Here is a 23,673-nt window from a genome sequence, read left to right on the forward strand (position 1 = left end):
GTGAAGTTGTACGTCGCCTAGAGTGGCCGTTAATTCCGCCAGATAGGCGACTCACAAATAAAATTTTATTATTATTATTATTACTACGTTTCAGATGCATGTTCTGATTCTCACACTTTCCCTATAGTGTGACTCAGACATGTTGTCTGTGCTATTGAAGGTGCTTTTGCTGTTTTTGTTGTATTTTATTTGAGATGCACTTTCAAGTCTTAAATGTACCCCTCTGGTATTTTATATCTTGAGTGGGATAGAGATTCCACCTGGAAGTCAAACATTAAAACAAACCAAGACTTCAGTGATGATTAAATGTGTTAAGCATGAACAGTATACTCCTGGGCGCAATATGCATTGCAGAAGGAATGCAGTGTCAAGACAAAGGTGGCTGGAGAGTAAAGGGATTGTTTAATGGTTAGGGCACAGTTGTAGCATAGGAAATTTAAGGTTCCAAATCTGTTAGGCATCTTTGTATATCTAGTTCCATGAGTCTAGATAATTCTTCATCAGGAGCACCTATACTTCATTACTGAAAACAAAAACAAAGCATAGAAAATGTGGTGAGCTATCAATTACATATCTTGAGATGTGAGAAATATTTTGATTGTCTGACTTTTTAGTTTTAATTATAGTTTTAATTTCAATGCTGTAACATCTCATAATCTAGTCCATCCCACCTGGTGAAGTGTTTGACCATCTTTGGAAAACCCCTTTCAGTTTCTACATAGAGTAATCCAAATTCAAAGGATCACCATCCCTATTTACCAAAGTATTTAATTTCCCCCACAGTCCCTAAAAAAGGAAGTTTGTCACTGTTGAAATACCTCAGACCAATTCTCCTCACTGCTCACCCTTTGAAAAATATCTGCCAATATCTCTGCCTTCTTCACTTGCTCTATATACACAATCTACCATCTTCATTATGTAAAGCTGGAATTCCCTTCCGCCCATACTGTATGCCATTCATTTTCCTCACCTGTCTATACACAAGAGAAACCAGAGTGTCCATGGTGAGGCAACCACAAAACTGTCTCCAACTGCTCCTTTTAGTCCTCCTAATTACCCTCTTCATTGCCTTTTTCGGCTTATATTCCAGTAGCTCTTGTCCTGTCATTGTATGTCTAACCTTACAAAAAGCTGCATTATGCTCCTTGATTACCTTAGTACACTCTTCTGTCCACCATGGGGGTCATATTCCGATTCTTCCTTATATTTTTCTTTTTGGAATAGACAAGATAGCTATCTCCTGTATACACTGCACGAATTTACCATAAAACCCCTCGATGTCATCATCTTCATCACAAACCTTAGCAACATCCAAGCATTTATAACTAAACAACTCTCTGTTAGCCTTTTAAAAATTCCACATGGAAATCATGTCCACAAAATGCCCGAGTCCCAAACCCCCATAAGAAATTTTAACAGGAAAGTGATCACTACCCATGCTAGTCTCCTCCATTAAATCCCATCCACAATAAGCAGATGGACATCTTGACAAAATTCCCAAATCAAAACAAGATGCGAGACCAGTAAATGATCAAATCTAGTGGGTGTACCGTCATTCAAAACTACAAGATCATAATCCTCACATAATTTTTCCATAAATTCTCCATTTTTGCCCATTTTTTCACTCCCCCAAAGAGAATTGTGACTATTAAAGTCACCACACAACATACAAGGGCATACCACTTCTTTCAAAAGATACTTTAATCCATCTACATCTATATCTACAGGACATCATGGATTATACACTTTAAACCCTCTTAAAGGAACATCAAAACTGACTATAGGAATATCCACAGCAAAATATTCAAAAGAAGACCCCACAATCTCTACCTCAACATAACTTAAGTCTTCTTTAACAAAAATAGCGACATCACATCCTCTCCCACTTGCCCTGTCCCTCCAAAGAGCAGTATTACCCAGCACATTAAAATCTAAAGACTATAAGCCCGTAAACAAATCAAGTCAGGCAGCTCCTGCAAATTACTCAAAACATATTTCAGCTCTTGGCCATATGCCACCAAACCGTAAAAGCATTCCAAATTAGTATCTCAAGGCCAGGCATGTTATGTCTCTGAGCATCCTAGAAGCTCACAAACCCACTCCAAAGACAGATCACTCACTTCTAAATATTTCCCTGCGGCCTGTAGTATAATCCTCATTTTCTCCACATTTCTATGTTTGCACTGTACAGTTAATAACTTCAACTATAAATGCAACAAACTTCTCTTTCTTCACCACTAAAAGATCTGTGTCAGTTTTCTGCTTTTCCACAAGCAACTCTGCTTGTAACCACATCAGCAGCCACCACCCTCCTCTGCTCTCTACACTGTGCAGCAGCAGTTGCATAAGAAATCTCTTCCATCACACACAAAGATTGGATATCCCAAGCCTTATTTGCCACCGGACAGCCCCTATATATAGCTATGCTCACCTCCACAATTACAGCACACCAAAGGGTGTGAGCCATCACATTTATCAAAGGCAAGTGCACCCCCACACTTCCCACATTTTGCATGACCTCAACATACAGATACTACATGTCCATAAGCCTGACAGCGAAAACACCACAATGGGAGAGGGATAAAGGGTCTAATGTGAAAAACTTGGTATCCTATATACACACATGGTCTGGAAGCTCTTACCCTTTAATGGTAAATTGTACCATAGTTGATGGGCTCCATTCCCCATCCCGCCTTGAAAACAACCTCGACCATCATCACCTGCCAAGCACTTAACATTGGTCTCTGACATATCTGAAGGGACCCCTAGAACAACCCCTTTTCCACTCATAAACCGAGATAACTGACAAACTACTTTCATTTCCCCCAATTGTTTAAGTTTCAAAAATGCCTCCAATTGCTCCTAATTTTTACATTCAGCCAGCAAATCACCTCCTTGCATTTGTCTAACACGCACAATATCTCCAACTGCCTTCTTACGCTACTCCGCTGGTTTCAAAGGACTAGTGTCCCCCACCTTGACTTCTTTCAACATTCCTTTTTACCACTACAAAATTAGCTTGTCGTTTCCCTTCTCTTCCACCTCCTACCCCACAGTCCCTAAATTCAAGCGACCCTTTCCTCGACCTCTTTTGTATTCCCCTCCCCTCTTCTCTCTTTCTCCCCCCCAACCATCTTCCGCATGCCCCTCCTTACTCTTTCCCAAACTAACCACAGCTAATTCTGCCTCCACTGTCACACCAATACTCTCCTTTCTTCCTAACCTCCTCTTTTCCTCCTACAACTTGCCGATCCTTCTCCCGGTCTCTCCTCCAACCGCCCCTGCCTTCCTCTCCCATCAACTATCAAGCTTGCCCCTCCACTGAAAAAGAAAGCATGGGAAACACGGATATGCGGCACGCAGGCAAAGAAACCGCCGGGCTAGGACTGGGAGCCGGATATGCACTCTATCTCTCTGACGAGCAGCGGTTTGAAACAGGAAGGACATGCAGAGTCTTTCCCGGAACCGGAAGTGCTCCGGCAGTTTGATGCGTGTGGGGATCGTTGTGCAGAGTTTGAACTGCGAGAGAAGGTGCAGCTGAGGCCGACTTCGGAGAGAAGCGGCTGCCCCTCCGGAGCTGTAGCGGAGCTGTCAAGCGGCCGCCATGGCGGACGTGACCGCCCGGAGCCTGCAGTACGAGTACAAGGCGGTGAGTAGGGGAGGAGGAGGGGGCGATGCGGTGGCGTTTCTAAGAGAGAAATTCAGGACGTTGTGGTTGTGGGTCATGTGAATTGCTGGCTTCGGTGGAGGTATAGCAGTGCTATGAATATACTGCTGATTTTCAGGGTGGTTCTTTATTATTAATGGGTGATATCTAGTGTCAGTTATGTTCAGACGAGACCCAGTAGATTCAAGTAACTAAGTAAACTGGTTTCATGGTGCCCTGAGTATTTTCTGAGTATGGCTAACACTGAATAGCACCCTTTCTTTGTTTGGTTTATCTGTTGCCTTACATTTAAAAAAGTCAGAATAAAACCAACAACAAAAAACAACTATCACTAGTCAACAGAAAAAAAACAAACTCTCACAGAAGAATACAAAACAGGTTTAAAACCGTGCTGATCCGTGGGCTGTGGACCGAAGCAGCCCATCGAATGTCTGGGAGAAGAGGGAATCCTTAATCAGGTGCCAGAAAGATATTAGTGTTAGGGCCAGGGTGGGCCTCAAATAAAATAATTATTTACAATGTTTATTGTTCGTTGTGTTTATATCGTGTCTATTAGATTGTGACCCTGTGGGTAGATATTGCCTTGTGTTTTAATATCTGTACAGTTCTTTGAAAATTTTAGGTGCTTTGTAAGCTTTTAAAAATAAATGGTAATGATATAAATAAGCTTTTGATGCTTGTATTCCTAATTGCTTCTAGTATTAACATTATTGGAGAAAGGTGGTTGTGTTGGTCCTTTGCAGCAAAAACGAAGTCGTTTGTATGCTTCCTTGAAAGAAAGCAACAATTCTGTGTATGTTTACTTGAATGTGAGACCCATTTGTTCATTGGACTTCAAGGGAAGTAGGCACAGGATTGCAGTGTAACACGGTGATCCTGTGTTTTCTTTCAAAATTGGGCCTTGCTGATTAGTAACTGTATTTAGAATTTAAGCCTAAAACTGTTAGTCTTTAAATACTGCAAATTATTATTATCATCATCATCATTGTCATAATTGTAATCACTTGATGGTTTAAATAATAATAGATTTATGATTATCAATATGCCACAGGACTATTTTTGTTGCAATAAAGGAGCAATGGTGAAACTGTGGTCCTCCAGATGATGATGGATTGCTTCTCCCAGGGTCCCTGACCACTTGCCATGCTGGCTTGGGCTGATGGCAGTTGTAGTTGAACAAAATCTGGAGTACCACACGTTCCTCCTCTTTGTGGTAAAAGAACAAACTTACCCCTAGAAATAGTAGTAGTAATAGTAGCAGTAATACTAATACTTTACATTTATATAGCATTTCTGAGTGTTCAAAACACATCATGCACCTTATCTCAGTAAACCTTATGATAAATCTCTCAGAGCAGTTTTATTAACCCCCTCCCATTGCAGATGTGGGGAGGGGGGCTGAGAGAATAGGGGCTTGTCATATGCTACCTAGTGAGACTGAATGAGGTGAGATTTCCACCACAGACCTCCAAATCGTAGCTAAGGCTCATAACCACTATAGCAGTTGCTCCCTTGCAAACTGCTTCTGTCAACAGTTAAACACCTTAGAGATAAAGTTGTCGATTAATTCTATGCTCGATACTTTGCAATAAATGTGGGGCTGAGCGGGAGGATGTGGGAAGGAGGCTCTCCTAATAGACAGCATGTTTGAAGATGATTAGATATTAGCTCTCACAGTGAAGTGTTAACATTTGACATTCTGTTTCATTTCCTTCTCTATAATCATTATTTTTTCCTGTGTCCCCCGGTTGTGCTTTGTTTCTTCCAGAACTCTAATCTTGTACTTCAAGCTGATCGTTCCCTGATTGATAGGACCCGGCGTGATGAACCTACGGGGGAGGTCCTGTCATTGGTGGGGAAGCTGGAAGGCACTCGAATGGGTGACAAGGCCCAGAGGACCAAACCCCAGATGCAGGAGGAGAGACGAGCTAAGTGAGCAAAGACTGTTAAGCATGTACTTTTGTCTGTTATGAAATGGCTGAATTCTAGAGCTGCATCCAATATCTGAACATCGTCTCATGGCGTTGAAGCCTATGTCACTAACTGGCTGCGCTGAATGTTCTGTTGCACAGTGAACATCTAGCCCAGTTGTCTGGCAGCAGCTTCCACCTTTCCCATCAACTCCTCCCTGAGGAGGAGTTAGCTGAACCTGGGACCTTCTGCATGCAAAGTATATGCTGCACCACTGAGCTATGCCCCTCAATATGTAGAAACGAAGCTTGGTTAGGAAACTGGGTATTACTCCAGCGTCAGTAAAAATAACATTATTCCTCTATTTTTTTTACTTAAAATAGAGGAAAAAGTATGTTCCCTGCATGGTCAGGTCTTTCTCAGATCTTTCTTTACTGCGCACCACCGACCTTCTTCCTTGCTTTCTAGGAGGCGGAAACGTGATGAGGACAGACATGACATCAACAAGATGAAAGGTTACACTCTGCTTTCTGAGGGCATTGATGAGATGGTGGGAATTATCTACAAACCCAAAACCAAGGAGACCCGGGAAACTTACGAAGTCTTGCTGAGCTTCATTCAGGCAGCTCTTGGGGATCAGGTGAGTGAAGGGCTGGTGTTATGACAGCAATTACTCTAGGGGTACTAACAGAGTAGAGGCCTAGGACCCCCACGTTTGGTGCTTTATTTATGGACTAAAAAGAGTAATAAGATAAGCTTATGAAGCACTAACGGTTCTGTAGTGATACCAGTAGCCAGTATTATATGTTCATACCATGGTACTTTTTCTCTACTAAACTAGTGAAATTTAAGGTATTGCCGCCTGGGCTCCTTCTGGAAGGAAGGGCGGGGTATAAATTTAATTAATAAGTAAATAAATAAGGTATCAGTGCTCAGTATATACAGTGTAATTGGCAACTGGTTTGCCTCCTTCTGTGGTTGCTGCCATGGGCTCCTACTGGGAAGAAGGGTGAGATATAAATTTAATAAATAAAAATATGGTGTGTAGTAGTCATTGGCTACTGAGCATGCTTAATTCTCATTGGGCTTTTTGTGTGTATGATGGAGATTGTTAAAAAAACAAGACAACTAAAAAAATCCTTTTTGTACTTCTGCAACCCTCTGGGGTTCCTGAAGCACGCTGGTGACTTGTGTCTCAGTGGCCCAGTTTTGGCTTCAGTCCTGTTGGCAATGATCACCTGAGTTGGATGTTGCAGGGGGCGAATAGGCCAACTGTTGTTTCTTGCAGCCCAGAGACATTCTGTGTGGAGCTGCCGATGAAGTCCTGGCAGTCTTGAAGAATGAGAAACTACGAGACAAGGAGCGTAGGAAAGAAATTGACCTGCTGCTGGGACAGACGGATGACACCCGTTACCACGTCCTGGTGAACTTAGGCAAGAAGATCACAGACTATGGCGGGGACAAGGAGATCCAGAACATGGGTATGGCTTAGGCAACTTCAGCACTTTGTAGCTTTTTCTGAGCTCATCAGTCGGACACTGGATTCTGAATGTTAGAGTATTAGACTTAGCTATTTAATCCAAGGTTTATAGGACAGGTTTGCTGTGCTGATCTGCTGCATGCTTTCCATTTCATTTTACAGAATCTACTTTGGAGAAACTGCTCTTACAGTCCTCCCCACCCCCGTGGTTGTTGCTGTTTTCCTGTTGTCTGACTAAAGAAACTGATTACCCATTTCTGTGTGGCCACTGATTGAAAAATATTCAGATTTTTAATTAATTTATTTACATTTATCCTACTTCTCAGCCAAAAAAAAGCTCCCAGAGTAGCCAAATAAGACAGCTGCCGCTCTCATGTTTACAATATAAAAAGACATGACACAAAAGGAAATTGCTTTGGGAGGGAGGAGGAAATAAGTAAATTTAGGTACAAGTTCTTAGTTGCAAATAGTGCTCAGTATTCTTCTATATAGTACATGTGACCTCTTGACTGATCTGCAGTACTGATCTTCTGATTTTTGCCCTCCTTTGCAGATGATAACATTGATGAGACCTATGGAGTGAATGTGCAGTTTGAGTCCGATGAAGAGGTGAGTGTTTGGTGTGGGCTGGGAGGAAATGGATATGCATGCTCCAGGTAGCCTGAGGAGAAAGGACGTTTCCTTACCTTCATGATGATGAGAGCTTGTGAATGCTGGTAGCCAACAACCACACAAGCAGCCTTCTCTTCTCCCTCCCCGCTTTTTCTCTAATGTTCTCATCCTTTTCACTCTGTTTGTGGAATCTAGCCAGCATGTTAGAAAACGCTGCATCTGCACCTGATGTTGTTAACATTAAAATGATGCTAATAGCTGCAGTGCTACTGTTTATTATTTTGACTCGATTGACTTGCTAAATTATATTCTGCCTCTCCCCCAAGGAGTCCAAGGCAGTATGTGTGTTTCTGTCCACTCCTCTACATTTTATCCTAGCAACAACCTTGTGCGGCAGGTAGGTTAGGGTGAGAAGGAGTGACTGGCCCAAGGTCACCCAGTGAAATTCATGGCCAAGTATGGATTTTAATCTTTATCTCCCTGGTCATAATCAGTCACTAACCAGTGCACCACCCTAGCTTTCAACTAGCAGCAATGGCAACTCTAATTCCTGCTGCAGCCAACCCTCTCTTTATGTGGCTTGTCATTGGTATTTGCTGAAAGATTAATTAGGTAGCCAAGGAGTGCTGCCTTCAGAGTTTCCTGGGGTTTGATCAAAGAACAATATCCAGTTCTAACTTTTTTTTTTCTTGAAGACTTCATGTCTTGCCTGCCTTTGCTTTAAATATGACATGATCTGTCCTGCTTGTTTTTCAATGGTGGTTATTGCCTTTTGTCCAGTTGCTCCTAATGGAAATGTTAGGTAGCTGGAAGTGCTGTGAGATGTCCTTGGAAAGTCCGTTAAACATGAACCATCTTGCACCAACAGGAGGGTGATGAGGATGTCTATGGTGAAGTACGAGATGAGGCTTCTGACGATGACATAGAAGGAGATGAGGCGGTGGTTCGCTGCACCCTTTCAGCCAATGTGAGTCATCCAGGGAGATGCAAGGCATTTGCCACATACTGGGGTGGTGACTACAACGCTGTGTGCTTGCTCAGTGGTTGGAATAAGGTGGGAATCTCTTGCCATGGCATATATTAGGAGCAGAGGGGAATGTGCAGTGTGGAGGAAAATGCTGTGTGTGTGGCTGACCTCACTCAGTTGTGCTTCAGCCTTGTGTGCTTTCATGTGTGTTTATCAAGGTGTGTTGTACAGATAATTGTTTTTCTCTTAGCTTGTGGCATCGGGTGAGCTGATGAGCTCCAAGAAGAAAGACCTGCACCCCCGCGACATTGATGCCTTCTGGCTGCAACGGCAGCTGAGCCGTTTTTATGATGATGCCATCGTATCCCAGAAAAAGGCTGATGAAGTGCTGGAAATCCTAAAGGTGCTCTGCTTGTTGTCTATTTCATTGTGGTTGAAGTGCTGGGCCTGGTCATGTCTTACCTAGACTGGTGCTTGCTGATGATGTATATTAGCACTTTAATGTTTAAAACAACAACATGTTGCATGTGCTGCTTCCTTCCAAGAAGGAAGGGAGAACTGTGCCTTCCGTGTGCCATCTTGGTGTAGTCCAGGATTAGTTTTCCAAGTGCTCTGGTTTTTGTCATGCCTTGTTCTCTGAGCTATGTAGGAGGGCTCCAGAAAACGGGGATAAATCATTCCTGCTGCCTAGGAGATGTGTAGGAGAGGTGGCTCCTTGAGGCTTCCCCCTCAGCTTAGTCTCCCTGCCTTGCCTACAAAGAGCAGCTGCTTTCATCTTTCCACTTGCTTCTGTGTTTGTACATACTTTTCTACATGGGCTCTCTTGGTAGCTACTTTCGGTCTTTTGCTTCTCCATTATTGTTTTCTAATCTGCTCTTAATAGTGGGGATCAGGAAGGGCTGTGAGAGAACCTCTCTTTGCCTTACTCTTGAGACTTCCAGTCATGGCCCTCCAGATTCTTTCTCTTGTGAGTGTTGCTTTTGTAGGCTGCAGAGGCCTGTGTTGGAACTATCACGCAACTCATGTCTGCCCTTCTGTACTATGACTGGAAACAACTGGAAGGAGGATTAGTTCTCAGTAGAAAGCAAGTGCGATCTGTTTTCACTCCCCTGTCTTTTCATGTCTCCCCAGACTGCCAGCGATGACAGAGAATGCGAAAACCAGCTGGTCCTGCTACTGGGCTTTAACACATTTGACTTCATTAAAGTATTGAGGCAACACAGAATGATGAGTGAGTGTCTGCTACATTGTTGCCATGTAGGGGGTCTCCCAAATTGGCTTATCAGAAACTGGGGCATGCAGAGAGGGCTTGAAGAGTATGGAGAAGGGGATAAATTGGAGGATACTCCTTTGCAGTTCCTTACCTTCTCTAAAAAGCAGTGCAAGTGAGATGACCATGCCTCTTCCTCAGTCTTCTACACGCACCAGAAGGCTTGAGAGAGAAATGACTTATCCTACTCGCATTAATGTTTGGATAAAGGCCAAACTAGACATGATGTCAGGCACATGATTTCATTCTTGCATACTTGCATTTTTTGTGCTAAATAACAGCTGTGAGGCCACAAATCTAGATCAAGGCTGTGGCAAGGCAAAATGTTAAAATCCCCCTGCACATGCACACATGCTATGGTCCTTACAGCTTCTATTTATTAAACAAAGTCCAGACATGCAATGAACTGGTCATATGCTTGACACCTTCTCTAATTTGGCCCTAAGAGAAGGCACAAGATACTTTTTTTCCCCGAACTGCAGGCCAAAATAGGGAATCTGAGCTGCTGGGTATCCAGCTTGCCAGAGGACCAAGAATACTTGCTCCTAGCCAGCTGGCAAAAAGAGTTGTGGACACCTGTTCCTGTGGGCAGGAAAGCTGTCTTTCAGCCCCTTTACCTTGTACTTCAGGTAGTGGCAATGTCAGGGTTCAAAACTGTGACTAACTGTGGCTGCTTAAACAGCTGTTAGTATTCTGCATCCTGCACCAAGTGCACACAAAATTATGTGTTCAAGGTAGAGCAATGTCAGTAAAAAATGTGTAGTGTTGCATAAGCGTGCCCTGTTTCTGAACCTTACAGTGGAGTTTTGAGGGTTTTAGATGTTTTGTTAAGGTGTGATGTAGCAGCAAAAATTTGTCAAGTAAAAGGGGATAGAGTTGGCTGTTTGAGGTAGTGACCATTAGTGCAAGCCATGAGAGGGGAGGCAGCAATGCAGGGTATGAGGCCAGTGTGGGGAAGCGGTCAGAATGTTGGGCTAGGACCTGGGAGGCCAGGGTGCAGATCCCCTTCTGCCTTGTAGCTCACTGGGTGACCTTGGGCAGTCACTGACTCAGCTTGACCTATCTCGCAGGGTTGTTGTGGGGATAAAATGGAGGGGGGGGGAGAACCACGTACGCCACCTTGAGCTCCTTGGAGGAAAGGCAGGATATAAATGCAGTGATAAATTAATGTGAAGATGCTTTCTCCTTGACTACTGGAGTCTTCTGCAGCTGTTGACATGTTTAAAACTTAAACTGTGAGCGCTACACTTCTTAAAAGAAAGATAATGTGGATCCTTAGGAACCCAGATTCTGCTCTAGAATCTATTTCATGGGTATCTTAGCTCTGGGAAGTACATGGAAAGAATAGTCCATGTTACCAGCTTTCAGGCCACCCATTTCCTTTGTTTCCCCTAAGGAGGACTCAGGTGTGTGTTCTGCTTGGAGTGCACAGCACTTGAGAGCACGATACTACAAGTATTTCTCCCCCCCCCCCCAGTCTTGTATTGTACGCTCCTGGCTAGTGCGCAGAGTGAAGCTGAGAAGGAGAGGATTATGGGGAAGATGGAGTCAGACCCTGAGTTATCAAAGTTCCTGTATCAGCTACATGAGACTGAGAAAGAAGATTTGATCCGGGTAAGGATTGGCGATGGCGGTGGGATGGAATCTTGGGTAAAAATGTTTTCATGGCAACGGCTTGGATGTAGGTTAACCTTGGTGGTTGTATTTGAATGCATCCTTTCCTTTCATCGTAGTCTAATTGTTGTCCTATGAGGCAGGTCACACTGTGAGAAGAGAGTACGTATGTGTGTGTGCATCTCGGCTGACTGACTTGCTCACAGTCTATCAGTAACACTATAAGGCCAAGCAGGAGTTTGATATTGCTACCGTGAACTCACTCAGCATGCTGGTAACAGCATCTTATAAGCTGCTCCTGTTATGTTGCTTCATAATAGCATTGCTGAAGGTGGAGACTTAAGTGCATAAAAATATTGTCAAATGGGGCATCTGTTCCTCTGTTACTACACACAAGTAACAATAAGTTCATATTCTCTCCATATTTGTATTCTGAGTCTTTTAAAAAATATTTGCAAAATTAACAGAATGAGGGGGAAAGGGAAAGGATTATTTTTTAAAAAAGGAAGTAATATATAATAAAAAACCATCAGCTCACATAAGCATACAATAATGATCCATTGTTTTGAGTCTCTTAACGGAACAACCCTGTATAAACTTTGGTTCAGTAGGTCTTACTCCCCAGTAAATGTATTGATTATTGCTGCCTTAATTTGGTGGTGATGGGGAGGTCATCCACATGTAGTGGTCAAAGGAAAGGAAGATGCTGGCTACTGAAGTGGGTTATTGGCCTTTGAAGGGCAAATAACAGCCATACTATTTACTAGACAGGAAAGGAGGAAGTGCCTAGTATGTAGTAGTTTGCCAAAGTTTGGTATAGATCTTTGGGGCAAAAACGCACCCTAACTTGCATTTTGGCTCCTCTGCTTCAGGAAGAACGCTCTCGCAGGGAACGCGTCCGCCAGTCCCGCATGGACACTGACCTGGAAACCATGGATCTGGATCAAGGAGGAGAGGTACTTTGGGTTCATCAAAGGTTCTTGAGGTGGGGAGGCCTGAGAGATTATAATGCGAGGTGCTGCATGAGCTGGGGCAAAAGATTCCCTATCTCAGGTTGCCTACTAGGGAGGGTGAAGAATAACCCCCTCCCTGTTTATGAATGAAAGTTTTGGGGAAAACTTTCATGGGTTTTGATGCTACTTCTTAACTTAATAAATTGTTTCAAATAGAAATGTCAACTTCCCCGTTGTCAATTACAGGCATTGGCCCCTCGACAGGTTTTGGATCTGGAGGACCTGGTATTTGCCCAAGGCAGCCACTTCATGGCCAACAAGCGATGCCAGCTGCCAGATGGCTCCTTCCGCAGACAGCGCAAAGGCTATGAAGAAGTTCATGTCCCTGCCCTGAAGCCAAAGCCCTTTGGTTCAGAGGAGGTTGGTACTATTTTATTTCTACTCTGTATTAATAGAAATTGGGGTGTGTGGTCCTCTCTACCCCAAACTTACTCATAAACTCACAGCCTTGCTGGCTGCCTTAAGTATTCATGAAGTCTACTTTGCAAATGTATCTTGGTCTGTACATCGCAACGTACATGCTACTGTTTCTTGGCCTTTCAGACTGGTAGCAGTTTATCTGTTACGGCTGATAGTTACTGATCTGTCATCTAGATTTCTGGTACTTGCATGAAAAGCGGATGTTCTAACTCCATCTCTGCTTTTCTGGCTGTTGCATGTTAGAGACAATAGAAAAAAAGCAGAGATGGAGTTAGTAATCTAGACAGCGGTCTGAGAATATAAATGGATCTAGACAACAGCATTGGTACTTCCCCAGGAAAAGCTCTAGTTTACAAAGCCCAGGCAAATTAAAGTTTTTAATAGCAGTCTAAACTCAGCTTTGAGGTGGCCCCACTAGGGCAGTTATTTCTCAACAGCAGCGGCATCAGGGAGAGAGCCCTGCCACTGGAGCTGTTATCTAAAAAAGAGCAAAGCATGCTCAGAAGATCTTGGATGCCTAAAAAATCCATCAGGAAGAGGAGACCTTGCAGCCAGCTGATGTGCCTAGCCCTGACTGCTGCTGAGCTATCTGATGATCAGGGCGCTGTATTAGGAATTCAAGCCTGGCTCTTGGTCCAGCTGCCAGTCACCAGCATTATTTCAGATGAATTGATTTGCTGTTTGTTGCCCACCATAGACTTTTTCATCTTCTTTGTAACTTCAGTTCACTTAATTCTTTCAATGCTGCTTTTGGGAGCAGTAGGCACCGTAGTGTGTCTGCTCTAAAGCGACTTCCAGGCTAAGTAGATTTGAACCATTTTTGTTCTGACTCTTAAACGATTGTCTCATAGCTTTGTTGCTGACTTGGTTGACAAAACAATTATTTCTTTTCCTGTTCTCAGCAACTAGTTCCTGTGGAGAAGCTCCCCAAATATGCACAGGCTGGATTTGAGGGATTCAAAACACTGAACCGTATTCAGAGCAAACTCTACCGTGCTGCACTTGAGACAGATGTGAACTTGCTACTGTGTGCGCCTACTGTGAGTGTCCCTTCCATCATTCTTTGGTGTCAAAGCACATGGATCTTTCTGTGCCTCTAGTCCATTCCTGAGTTTGTTCTTGGAGTTTTAGTCTTAGTGGGAAATGCCTTTCTGGTCTCATGTTTGCGGGGAGGGATGGGAGAGTGAGAAATGTGTGCTCTGATTGTCGTCTCTGTTCCAGGGCGCTGGGAAGACAAACGTGGCTTTGATGTGTATGCTGCGTGAGATAGGGAAGCACATCAACCTTGATGGAACAATAAATGTGGATGACTTCAAAATTATCTACATTGCACCAATGAGGTCCTTAGTCCAGGAAATGGTGGGCAGCTTTGGAAAGGTAAGAGGGAAAGACAGTTTGGCTAGTTTAAGGCCTGCGTTTTGGTGTGAGTGGATGATGGAGAACTGGGCTTGGAGAAATGGTGTCCAGTGTCTTGAGGAGCTAGTGAAAATGCTAGTGAAATGCCCACAAATGCTCTGTTCCCAAGGGATGAGCCAAGTGGCACTATTGTCTAGGCGGCCAGCCAGAAGAGCTGTGTTTCTCTGCCCTCTCCCTATGACGGGTGCCAAGAGGAGAGTCTGTACCTAATGAGAATGGAGCATAGTGGCTAAGAGACTAGCTACAAACTGGGGACTCTGCTTTAAATCTTTGCTTTGAGCCCATCAGTCAGTCTAAGGCACCCCTTCCCTTCCTGCTGCCTGGGATTGATGGCACTTGTAATGCAACACATCCGGAGTGCTTCAGGGTCGGGAAATACCCCACACTCTGAACCTTGCATCATCTGCAGCATAGGGGGTATTACTGACCTACATTACTGACATGCTGTGGGAGTACAAACAATAATGTATGGGGGTCACTGGGAAGCACTCTTATCAATGCTGATTAACAGCCATGGTACAATCTTCCTCATAGCGCCTGGCCACTTACGGCATTACTGTGGCTGAGCTAACTGGGGACCACCAGTTGTGCAAGGAAGAAATAAATGCCACTCAAATCATTGTCTGCACTCCAGAGAAGTGGGACATCATCACCCGCAAAGGAGGGGAGCGTACTTACACCCAGCTGGTGCGCCTCATTATCTTGGTGAGTTGTCCTGGAAGTTGCTTGCTGGTTTGGGCTGAGGGCCCCTGCTTCTGTGACACGCTGGCAACGCCTGAGATAATTGCCGGGTTGGAGAACACTCGAGGCACTCAGAACAACCAGCCAAGCACAGTTGCTTCTGGGCTCTGTTGGGGATGTGTAAAATTGGTGCCCCCCTCCCCCTTGAGCAAGTGGAGCAAGAAGGGTAAACCTTTCTGCGTTCGGCAGGATGAGATCCACCTCCTGCATGATGATCGGGGTCCTGTCCTGGAAGCCTTGGTGGCCAGAGCCATCCGCAACATTGAGATGACCCAGGAAGACGTGCGGCTTATTGGGCTGAGTGCCACCCTCCCAAACTACGAGGACGTGGCTACGTTCCTGAGGGTGGAGCCTGCGAAAGGCTTGTTCTACTTTGACAACAGGTATGGGTAGCTGTGCAGTTCAAAACTAAACTAGAACCACTTAACGGCATTTGAGAATGACATTGTCATGTGGAGCTGCTATTTTTGGAAACTTTGGGCTGCTCCATTCATTGTGCGGTGACACGTTTACTCCCATTTACCTATCAAGCCTCTGTAGATCTGGCACATGAATCTAGATGTTGCATGCAGGTTTTTAGGCATCCCTAAATGTTAGGTAACTTTATGGATGTGACTTAATGTGGGAATCAGCTGACAGAGAGAGAATGTACAAAAGCAACAAGAGTTGAATGACCCTTCAGTGACAATTCAGCAAGACTTGCTTCCTTTGCTACTGAATCCTCTCTCAGGTTCTTATTGTATGTTTTCAGCCATTCATTCTGCAGCCATAATGCAGAGAAACTTTCCCCTTTAAAAAAGAGCTGAGATAATCAGAGTCTTCCTGCCCAAAACTCTGTGAGCACCATGTCTGTGTCTATATATCTGTGATAGAGGTAAATGACTAGTCTTGTCTACAGTAGAGCATGAATGTTCCTTGTTGTCCTTCACTTTAGATTTTGGAGGAAGTGATTGTCTTCTGTGAATCTTACAATTTTTCCTTTCTCTTATACAATGCCTGACTCTTCTTGCAGCTTCCGCCCAGTGCCCCTGGAACAGACTTATGTGGGAATCACTGAGAAGAAAGCTATCAAGCGTTTTCAAATCATGAATGAGATAGTGTATGAAAAAATCATGGAGCATGCTGGGAAGAACCAGGTAGGCTCTTTAACTTGCATGCAGAAATATGTGCTTGCCTGTATTTGTGCAGTGGGCCTTCTCTTTTGCACATAGTCCTGCAGCTATATTTTATAGTGTAAACAAATGTAGGATGGGCTGTTGTCTGTCTGGAGCCTACAGCAAGTTGTGCATCTATTGAATGTCTGTGAACCCTTCCAAACTCCTCCCATCTTGAGCCAGAATTCAGCTTTTCTTTATGCAGAAATTTAGGAAAAAGAGTAGATGCAATCATGTAGGTATTGTTCCTCTGTGCTCTTGGGCCCTGGCCAGCTGACTCTTTCCAGCCGATGCTGTTGTGGCTACTTTTTGGCCTGCTCATGCATTGTACCTTCACACAGTTACCACTGTAGAGGGTGGAAGGGGGCCACACTCATTGGTTTTATACCACTGTTACCCAACATCTCCGTGACTTGAGAATGTCTGAAGCAGAAAACCTACTCTACATTTTTTCGTTCCCCATGTGATTTTAGAAACTTTCTCCGAATACACAGGTTTGTAAATCACATCTGGGGCTTGCATGCCCAGAGAAGGCTCTTTGTTTCAATCTCCCCCCCCCCCCCCCGGTGTGGCTAGCAGGGGAGCCAGCCAATGCAGTCCTGCTCTTCACCTCACATGATGGTGATTGCACGAGGCAGAACACCTGATTTGGGCTCTCCCCCCCCCCGTATATTATGCTGTTTTCCTTTTTTTGTGCTTTTGTACTTCTTCCAGATCCCTCAGTCTCTCCTCTTCCTACTTGCTTTCTCTTTGTATAGGTGTGATGGACCCCACCCCCCTCCCGCCTAATAGCTTTGATTTCTGATGTCCCAAATCAGGTGCTAGTGTTTGTGCACTCCAGGAAGGAGACTGGGAAAACGGCTCGTGCCATCAGGGACATGTGTCTGGAGAAAGACACCCTGGGGCTCTTTCTGCGAGAGGGCTCTGCCTCCACCGAGGTCCTGAGGACGGAAGCTGAGCAGTGCAAGGTACTTATCTGTGTATTCAACATTTATCTACTGCTTTTTCCTATTAAATTTCAAAAGTGACTCACAAAGTAAATAACAATAGCAAAATAAACCAAACCATTAAAAAAAAGAGAGAGTGAGAGAACACAGCCATGAAACCCATATAAGGACCAGAAAACAAAGCTGTCTGCTTTCAAAGGCCAACGGAAGCTGCTATCTCTCTCACCCACCCACCCCTTTTGGGAAAGTCTTGTTAGAGTTCCACAACACTGAGACCACTACAGAGAAGTCCCTGCTCCCAGGTAAGGCCAGCCTAGTCTCATAGGACAGAATACCGAGGAGGGCTTCATCAGAAGATTGTAAGTGCTGGCTGGTAACTAGCTAGCATCTCTGTTTTTCCTCTACAACAACTGCAGTAATTTAGGAAGAATTAGTCTCTTGAAGGCAATGTTATTTCTTTCATTCACAGAATTTGGAGCTTAAAGACTTGCTGCCCTATGGATTTGCAATTCACCATGCTGGTATGACCAGGGTGGACCGAACGTTGGTGGAAGATTTGTTTGCGGACAAGCATATCCAGGTATAGCAGCAGATTCTCTCTGTCAGCAACACTGGAATGGTTTTCCTGGTTCCAGTGACTGTCTGCTGGTACTGTTGAGGTGAAGGACAGGTGAAGGCAGAGTCTAAAGGTCGTAAGAGACATAACACACTTGACACAGACATGTGCGACTTTAAGTGGTAGTGGTGGTGGTACAAGAATGCACAAGGGGCTGGGAAAGGGAAGTAGTGAGGTTGAGGGGCAGAAAGGCAGAATTAGGAAGCTGAAAGATGTGGGGAGAGCTTTTCTGTGCTGTGCTTCAAAAAAAGGAAGTCCTGTTTCTCCCAGCACAGCACAGGAGCAAAACAGTTTTGTCATGGTTCCCTCTCGCTGCTTTAAACCAAAGCAATGCTGCTTGCTTTCCTGCTCTTTCTCCTGCTTCCTGCCCAGTGTCCAAAGTTGTGGATGTTTCCTAAGCTTCTCTCTCTGAAAACACAATTGCAGCAGCAGTGTGATTGGATGAAAGCATGATTTGGTCCAGGGACATCAATCAAAACTTGGGGCAGTACTTTGAAGTGCTTGCAGCAGATTGGTTGTGGGCATTGGAATGAACCACTTTATGCAGATTGCAGCAAAAACGTGTGTTCTGATTGGCTAGGAGTTTCCCGCGTCAAGGAAATATGGAGGATTGCCCAGCGTGAATTCTGTTTGTTGATGGATGAGTGCTTGAAAAAAGTGTGTGTGTGTGTGTGTTCTTTCCCTCTCTCTCTCCTTCTCGCAGAGAGTTATGAGGGCAGGTCCAGGTCACAACAATGCTGACTCAAAGCAGGAAGACAGGCAGAGTGTGAGTGTTTATAACATGGGAGAAGGGGAGTGAGAAGGTGAGCTCAGCCTCTGGTATTTGTGTTTACTGGCTGCTCTTGGTGGCTTGCTGTCTTCCTTGCCCTCACGGGCCAGCCTCTGCCTGTTTCCATAGACCCTAGAATACTTAGTGAAGAAACTGGAATACCAGTACTTTACTAGGTCCATATTAATCACACTGGTCTTTACTGTGCTGCTGTAGACAAATGTTTTATTGTTTTCAGGGAAGGCTGGATGTTAAACGATAGATGACTGTTGTAATCTGCCCTGGGACCTTTGAGTGAAGGGCGAGTAATCCATTTAAATAACAATAATAAATACTGCTAAGGCTAGGGAGAAAAAAATATTTTTTCACAGACACCCTTCAGATTACAGCAACTGTGATGTCATGTGTTAATCTACTCCTAGCCATTCACTCTCTGAAGCCAGTATTAGTACTTGTGGATTGCTAGACAGGCACATTTGGGGTGCACATCTCCATTCAGCTGCACCAGGATAGTTTTTCAGTGGGGAAACCAATCCTTTTTCATGTTGGGAAGAAAAGGACGGGTCTTTCTGGTTCTTTGCCCCCAATGGAAAAATTGGAAAAAACAATATTACAAAACATTTTATTTCAGAATAATGAGTGAAACACTTTCTGAGTGTGTTAAAAAAATGATAAACAGTTCACATTGTAAATCTCAGGTTCAAATTTTGTGCGTAATTTTCTATTCAAGTCATGCATAATATATCTAATGTTCCTAAAGGGTGGTATTCAACTAACCTGTCCCATCAGCACAAGGATTACTGATAGCGCAAGACTTTCCCCCCTCTCTTCCCCCATGTGTGCTCTCCCCATAGGGTTGGGGAGAAGAGGGTTGAGGAAACCCCTAGAACTGATTTAGGGGGCACGTAGGAGGAAGGAGAAGGGATGAACTTCCATTGTGCAAGCAGAAATCCTAGCACTGATGGAACTACTTAACATTATGTTAAATGCAACCCATAGCAACAGATTAAGTTTAAGTTTGATATATTTAGTCTATTCTCAGTTCCATTTTTCCCTAATAAAAGGTTTCAGAATTTTCAGAAGCTATACATTTCTTATCAGCCCCTCATGCAGCATGGTGATGGAATTTAGATTTTGCACACATGTATCGCAACAGGGTGTTTGTTTTCTTCAAAACTGTTTTTATTCATATGCAAACATATGTAGACTTGATTGATTTTAAAACTTGTACAATGAATCAGTTGTTTTTAATTGGTTGACACCACTAATTTCATTTCTTTATTCTGTACATTACAACATTATTAGCAGTTCCTTTGAGATTGAAGAGATGATCCTTTCAGCACTGATATTGTTCCCTTACAGGTTCTGGTCTCCACAGCAACTTTGGCTTGGGGTGTTAATCTCCCTGCTCACACCGTCATCATCAAAGGGACACAGGTGTACAGCCCAGAGAAAGGTCGTTGGACTGAGTTGGGTGCCCTGGACATCTTGCAGGTAAATCCTATGTGGCACAGACATTGTTTAATGAATTTTTGAGGATTAAGAAGACTTTTTCTCTCTCTGTCTTTATTTTAGATGTTGCAGAAGTCTTCTCAAGACATTTGACTCTTAGCTGTTCGAGAAACTCTATTCTTGGCCTGGCTTTTACATCTTAGACTTGGGTGGTTTTTCTTTTTCCCCAGATGCTGGGTCGGGCTGGGAGACCTCAATATGACACCAAGGGAGAAGGGATTCTCATCACGTCCCATGGAGAGCTGCAGTATTACCTCTCACTGCTGAACCAGCAGCTTCCCATTGAGAGCCAGATGGTGGCCAAGCTCCCAGACATGCTGAATGCAGAGATCGTGCTGGGCAATGTCCAGAACGCAAAGGTGAGGAGGAGAGACGCCAGACATGAATTGTGGCTGCTCTGTTTTTAATTACCTTGACAGATGAGTACTTAGCTGGCAGCTGATCACTGGGGCTGTGTCTGTTTGTAGAGTAGTGGGTTTTTCACAATTCCAATATTTGACACTGGATGTGGAGTTCATCCATTGCCAAATTAATATTAAAAAGTGAAGAATATATTTGCCAATAAAAGCTGAAAATCGACCTCCATCAATAATGGAGGATGATTTTCAGCTTTTCTTAGCACAGAAGTTGGATTACCCTGATTGTTTGTGGTGAGTTAAAGAGAGAGAAGAACAAAATACACAATCCTGCAGGTGCTGCTAGAGTCAGGTTTTGGAAGCTCAATTCTTATCTGTGTGTGAAGTGCGCTTCCCATGCAGGATAGTGGTAGCTAGCTGTTTGGGTTGGGTGTGGGAGAGGAGTTTGTCTCTGAAGTGTCTCAGCCTAGTTTGTGCCAGTTGCAGAATTCCGTCTTTCCCACCACTACCAGGAGCCCCTTCTTCTAGTCGCTGAATCTGCAGGGGCCGTGCGCCCCTCTCCACTTCTTGATTTTTCTTAAGAACCAGCTGGACTGTTTTTGCAGAGCCATATATGTTGGTGGCATTTAAAGCATGCTGTGGCTGCGTGGCCACTGCCCCATCCTTTCATATCACGTCCAGGAGCTGAGCCTGACAGGCTGCTAGAAGCTGCTGACTCTGTATTGTGTTCCTTGGCTGCTGTAGGATGCCGTCAACTGGCTTGGCTATACTTATCTCTACATACGAATGCTGCGCTCCCCAACCCTTTACGGGATATCCCATGATGACCTGAAAGGAGATCCGTTGTTGGACCAGCGTCGGCTGGACTTGGTACACACAGCAGCACTGATGCTAGACAAAAACAACTTGGTCAAGTATGACAAGAAGACAGGCAACTTCCAGGTGAGAGCGGAGGAGTTCAAGCTGTCTTTACAGGTGCATTCTGCCAGCCTTATCGGTGGTCTGGCTGCCCAGGATGCTTATCGACAGCTGCTCTGTCATCTTCTTAGGGCATCCCACAGTGTTACGCTTAGCGCGTTTGATGCAATACAGCCTCAGTGCTGTTGCTCCATGAAATTCCTAATATATCTTCCAACCTGCTGAACTGGAGGCACGCTAGCCCATTGGTTCCCAAACATTTTCTCCCATGGGCCACTTGAAAATTGCAGATGGTCTTGGTGGACCACTTCAACATTTTTCTGCCTGTTGTAACAATTGTAATAGATCTTGTATGATTTTAATTGTATTTTTATTGCATATTTTGTTTTTTATACTGTACGCTATTGTGTTACAGTTTCTCTTCTGTTGGAATGGAATATGAGGAATAAAAGCAATAGAATACAGTTAAAAAACAATATGAATATTTAATGTGGACGTACCACAGACCACTTGAATGAAGCTCATGGATCATTAGTGGTCCATGGACCACAGTTTGGGAACCCCTGTGCTAGAGGTTGATGAAACAATGAAAAGTATGGGAAGAGATTTTCCCTGTCTCATCATACAGGCCTTTTGGGTGGATGGGTGTGTATCATCCAATGAAATTTGATTGGTAGCAGGTTCAGGACACAAGGAAGCCCTTCACAAAATGCAAAATTAACAGATGGAACTCATTGCCACAAGGAGTGAAGGTTAGCCCACTAGCTTGGATGGCTTTAAAAGGACAGATTCATGGAGGTTAGGGCTATCAGTCTTGATTACACACTGAACTATCTATAGAAATAATATATCTTTAAATAGTCTTGACAGGGCAGGGTTGTAGCAAAGACTCTTCCTCCTCTTTCCATCTGTGGACATCTCACTCCATGTCACAGTGCTCTGAATCTCTGCCACCACTATCGTGTTTGGTATATTTTGAACAGAAGGAAAAAGGCTATGCATGTGAGAGCCGGTGTGGCATAATGGTTAAGGTGCTGGACTATGACTTGGGAGGCCAGAGTTTGAATCTCCATGAAGCTCACTGAGTAACGTTGGGTCTCTCAGCCTAACCTACCTCCCAGGGTTGTTGTGAGGATAAAATAGGAAAGGGAGAGCCACGTACACAACCTTGAGCTCTTTGGAGGAAAGGCAGGATATAACTGCAGTAAATGAAATAAATACATAAGAAATTGAGATTATCACCAATATTGAACAAATTTTCATTGACTCCCAGTCTGTTTCTAAGCACAGTTTAAGATGCTGGTTTTTTCGTTAAAAGACCCAGGCTATTGTCCGAAGGTACATGAGGCCAGCTCCCGGCTGAAGCTAAGCAGGGTCAGGTCTGGTCAGTGCCTGGATGGGAGACCGCCTGGGAACCATATGTAAGCCGCCTTGGGTTTCTAGCGTGAAAGAAAGGCAGGGTATAAATGTAATAAATGAATAATAAATAATAACAAAAACCCCATTTGGTCTTGGATCAGGTATTTGGAAGGCATACTGCCTCCCAAGCAAACTGGCCCAACAACCAAGATAATTTTTTATGCCCTTTTCAGGGTGTCCTCACCTTTGGGGGTAAACGAAGGCAGCTGCTGAGAAAGGCAAAGCACAAGAATCAAACCACCAGTGCCAGTTCAGACACAGTGTTAGGGCAGCCGCTCTGTGGCTTCTTTTCCCACTGATGGGAAGAAGATGGGAGAGCTTGAACTGTGCATATCAAAAAGCTGCTCTTCCACAGACTAACTGGCTTCACTACAGGTTATGGCTTAGTGTTGTGTCCAAACACGGCCACTGATTATGAACAGCAATATTTCTGGCAACTCATCCTCCATATTCCGCTGCACTTAAAATCCATGCCTGGTTTGTTGGTTCCTTCTTCTTCTTCATCCTCTCTTTCCCCAGGTGACTGAGCTGGGCCGCATTGCCAGCCACTACTATATCACCAACGACACCATACAAACCTACAACCAGCTACTCAAGCCCACTTTGAGCGAGATAGAACTCTTCCGGGTTTTCTCACTTTCTTCTGAGTTTAAGAATATCACTGTGAGAGAGGTATGAATCCAGAGATCTGTTGGGCAGGGCATCCTCCTCCTGTTCTTTATTTTTGCAGTCATTTTGTTAGTGTTGGGGGCTGGCAGCATATATCCTCTTTTGCGAGGCTGTGGCGCTTTTATTGGCGGGATGGGGAAGACGTTCCTAGTCCTCATGAATACAAACCCCTTGAAATATGAGGGCAAGGCTCAGCAGGGAA

General features: G+C 44.2%; 1 protein-coding gene across 1 annotated transcript in view; it reads left to right on the forward strand.

The window, feature by feature from the left end:
- The first annotated feature begins 3,438 nt into the window (after positions 1 to 3,438).
- SNRNP200 (small nuclear ribonucleoprotein U5 subunit 200) overlaps positions 3,439 to 23,673 on the forward strand; it is a 41,140-nt gene continuing 20,905 nt past the window's right edge. The window contains exons 1-22 of the mRNA XM_061592799.1: positions 3,439 to 3,649; positions 5,436 to 5,599; positions 6,047 to 6,218; positions 6,867 to 7,059; positions 7,612 to 7,667; positions 8,539 to 8,637; positions 8,888 to 9,040; positions 9,769 to 9,868; positions 11,385 to 11,521; positions 12,394 to 12,477; positions 12,721 to 12,894; positions 13,857 to 13,994; positions 14,176 to 14,331; positions 14,905 to 15,075; positions 15,301 to 15,494; positions 16,124 to 16,247; positions 17,084 to 17,233; positions 17,682 to 17,792; positions 19,960 to 20,091; positions 20,280 to 20,468; positions 21,210 to 21,407; positions 23,322 to 23,474. Of these exons, the coding sequence (XP_061448783.1) occupies positions 3,605 to 3,649; positions 5,436 to 5,599; positions 6,047 to 6,218; positions 6,867 to 7,059; positions 7,612 to 7,667; positions 8,539 to 8,637; positions 8,888 to 9,040; positions 9,769 to 9,868; positions 11,385 to 11,521; positions 12,394 to 12,477; positions 12,721 to 12,894; positions 13,857 to 13,994; positions 14,176 to 14,331; positions 14,905 to 15,075; positions 15,301 to 15,494; positions 16,124 to 16,247; positions 17,084 to 17,233; positions 17,682 to 17,792; positions 19,960 to 20,091; positions 20,280 to 20,468; positions 21,210 to 21,407; positions 23,322 to 23,474 (3,093 nt within the window). The 5' untranslated portion in view covers positions 3,439 to 3,604. The remainder of the gene's footprint in view (positions 3,650 to 5,435; positions 5,600 to 6,046; positions 6,219 to 6,866; positions 7,060 to 7,611; positions 7,668 to 8,538; positions 8,638 to 8,887; positions 9,041 to 9,768; positions 9,869 to 11,384; positions 11,522 to 12,393; positions 12,478 to 12,720; positions 12,895 to 13,856; positions 13,995 to 14,175; positions 14,332 to 14,904; positions 15,076 to 15,300; positions 15,495 to 16,123; positions 16,248 to 17,083; positions 17,234 to 17,681; positions 17,793 to 19,959; positions 20,092 to 20,279; positions 20,469 to 21,209; positions 21,408 to 23,321; positions 23,475 to 23,673) is intronic.

This window comes from Rhineura floridana, chromosome 12 (genome assembly GCF_030035675.1).
Source record: "Rhineura floridana isolate rRhiFlo1 chromosome 12, rRhiFlo1.hap2, whole genome shotgun sequence".
NCBI lineage: Eukaryota > Metazoa > Chordata > Lepidosauria > Squamata > Rhineuridae > Rhineura > Rhineura floridana.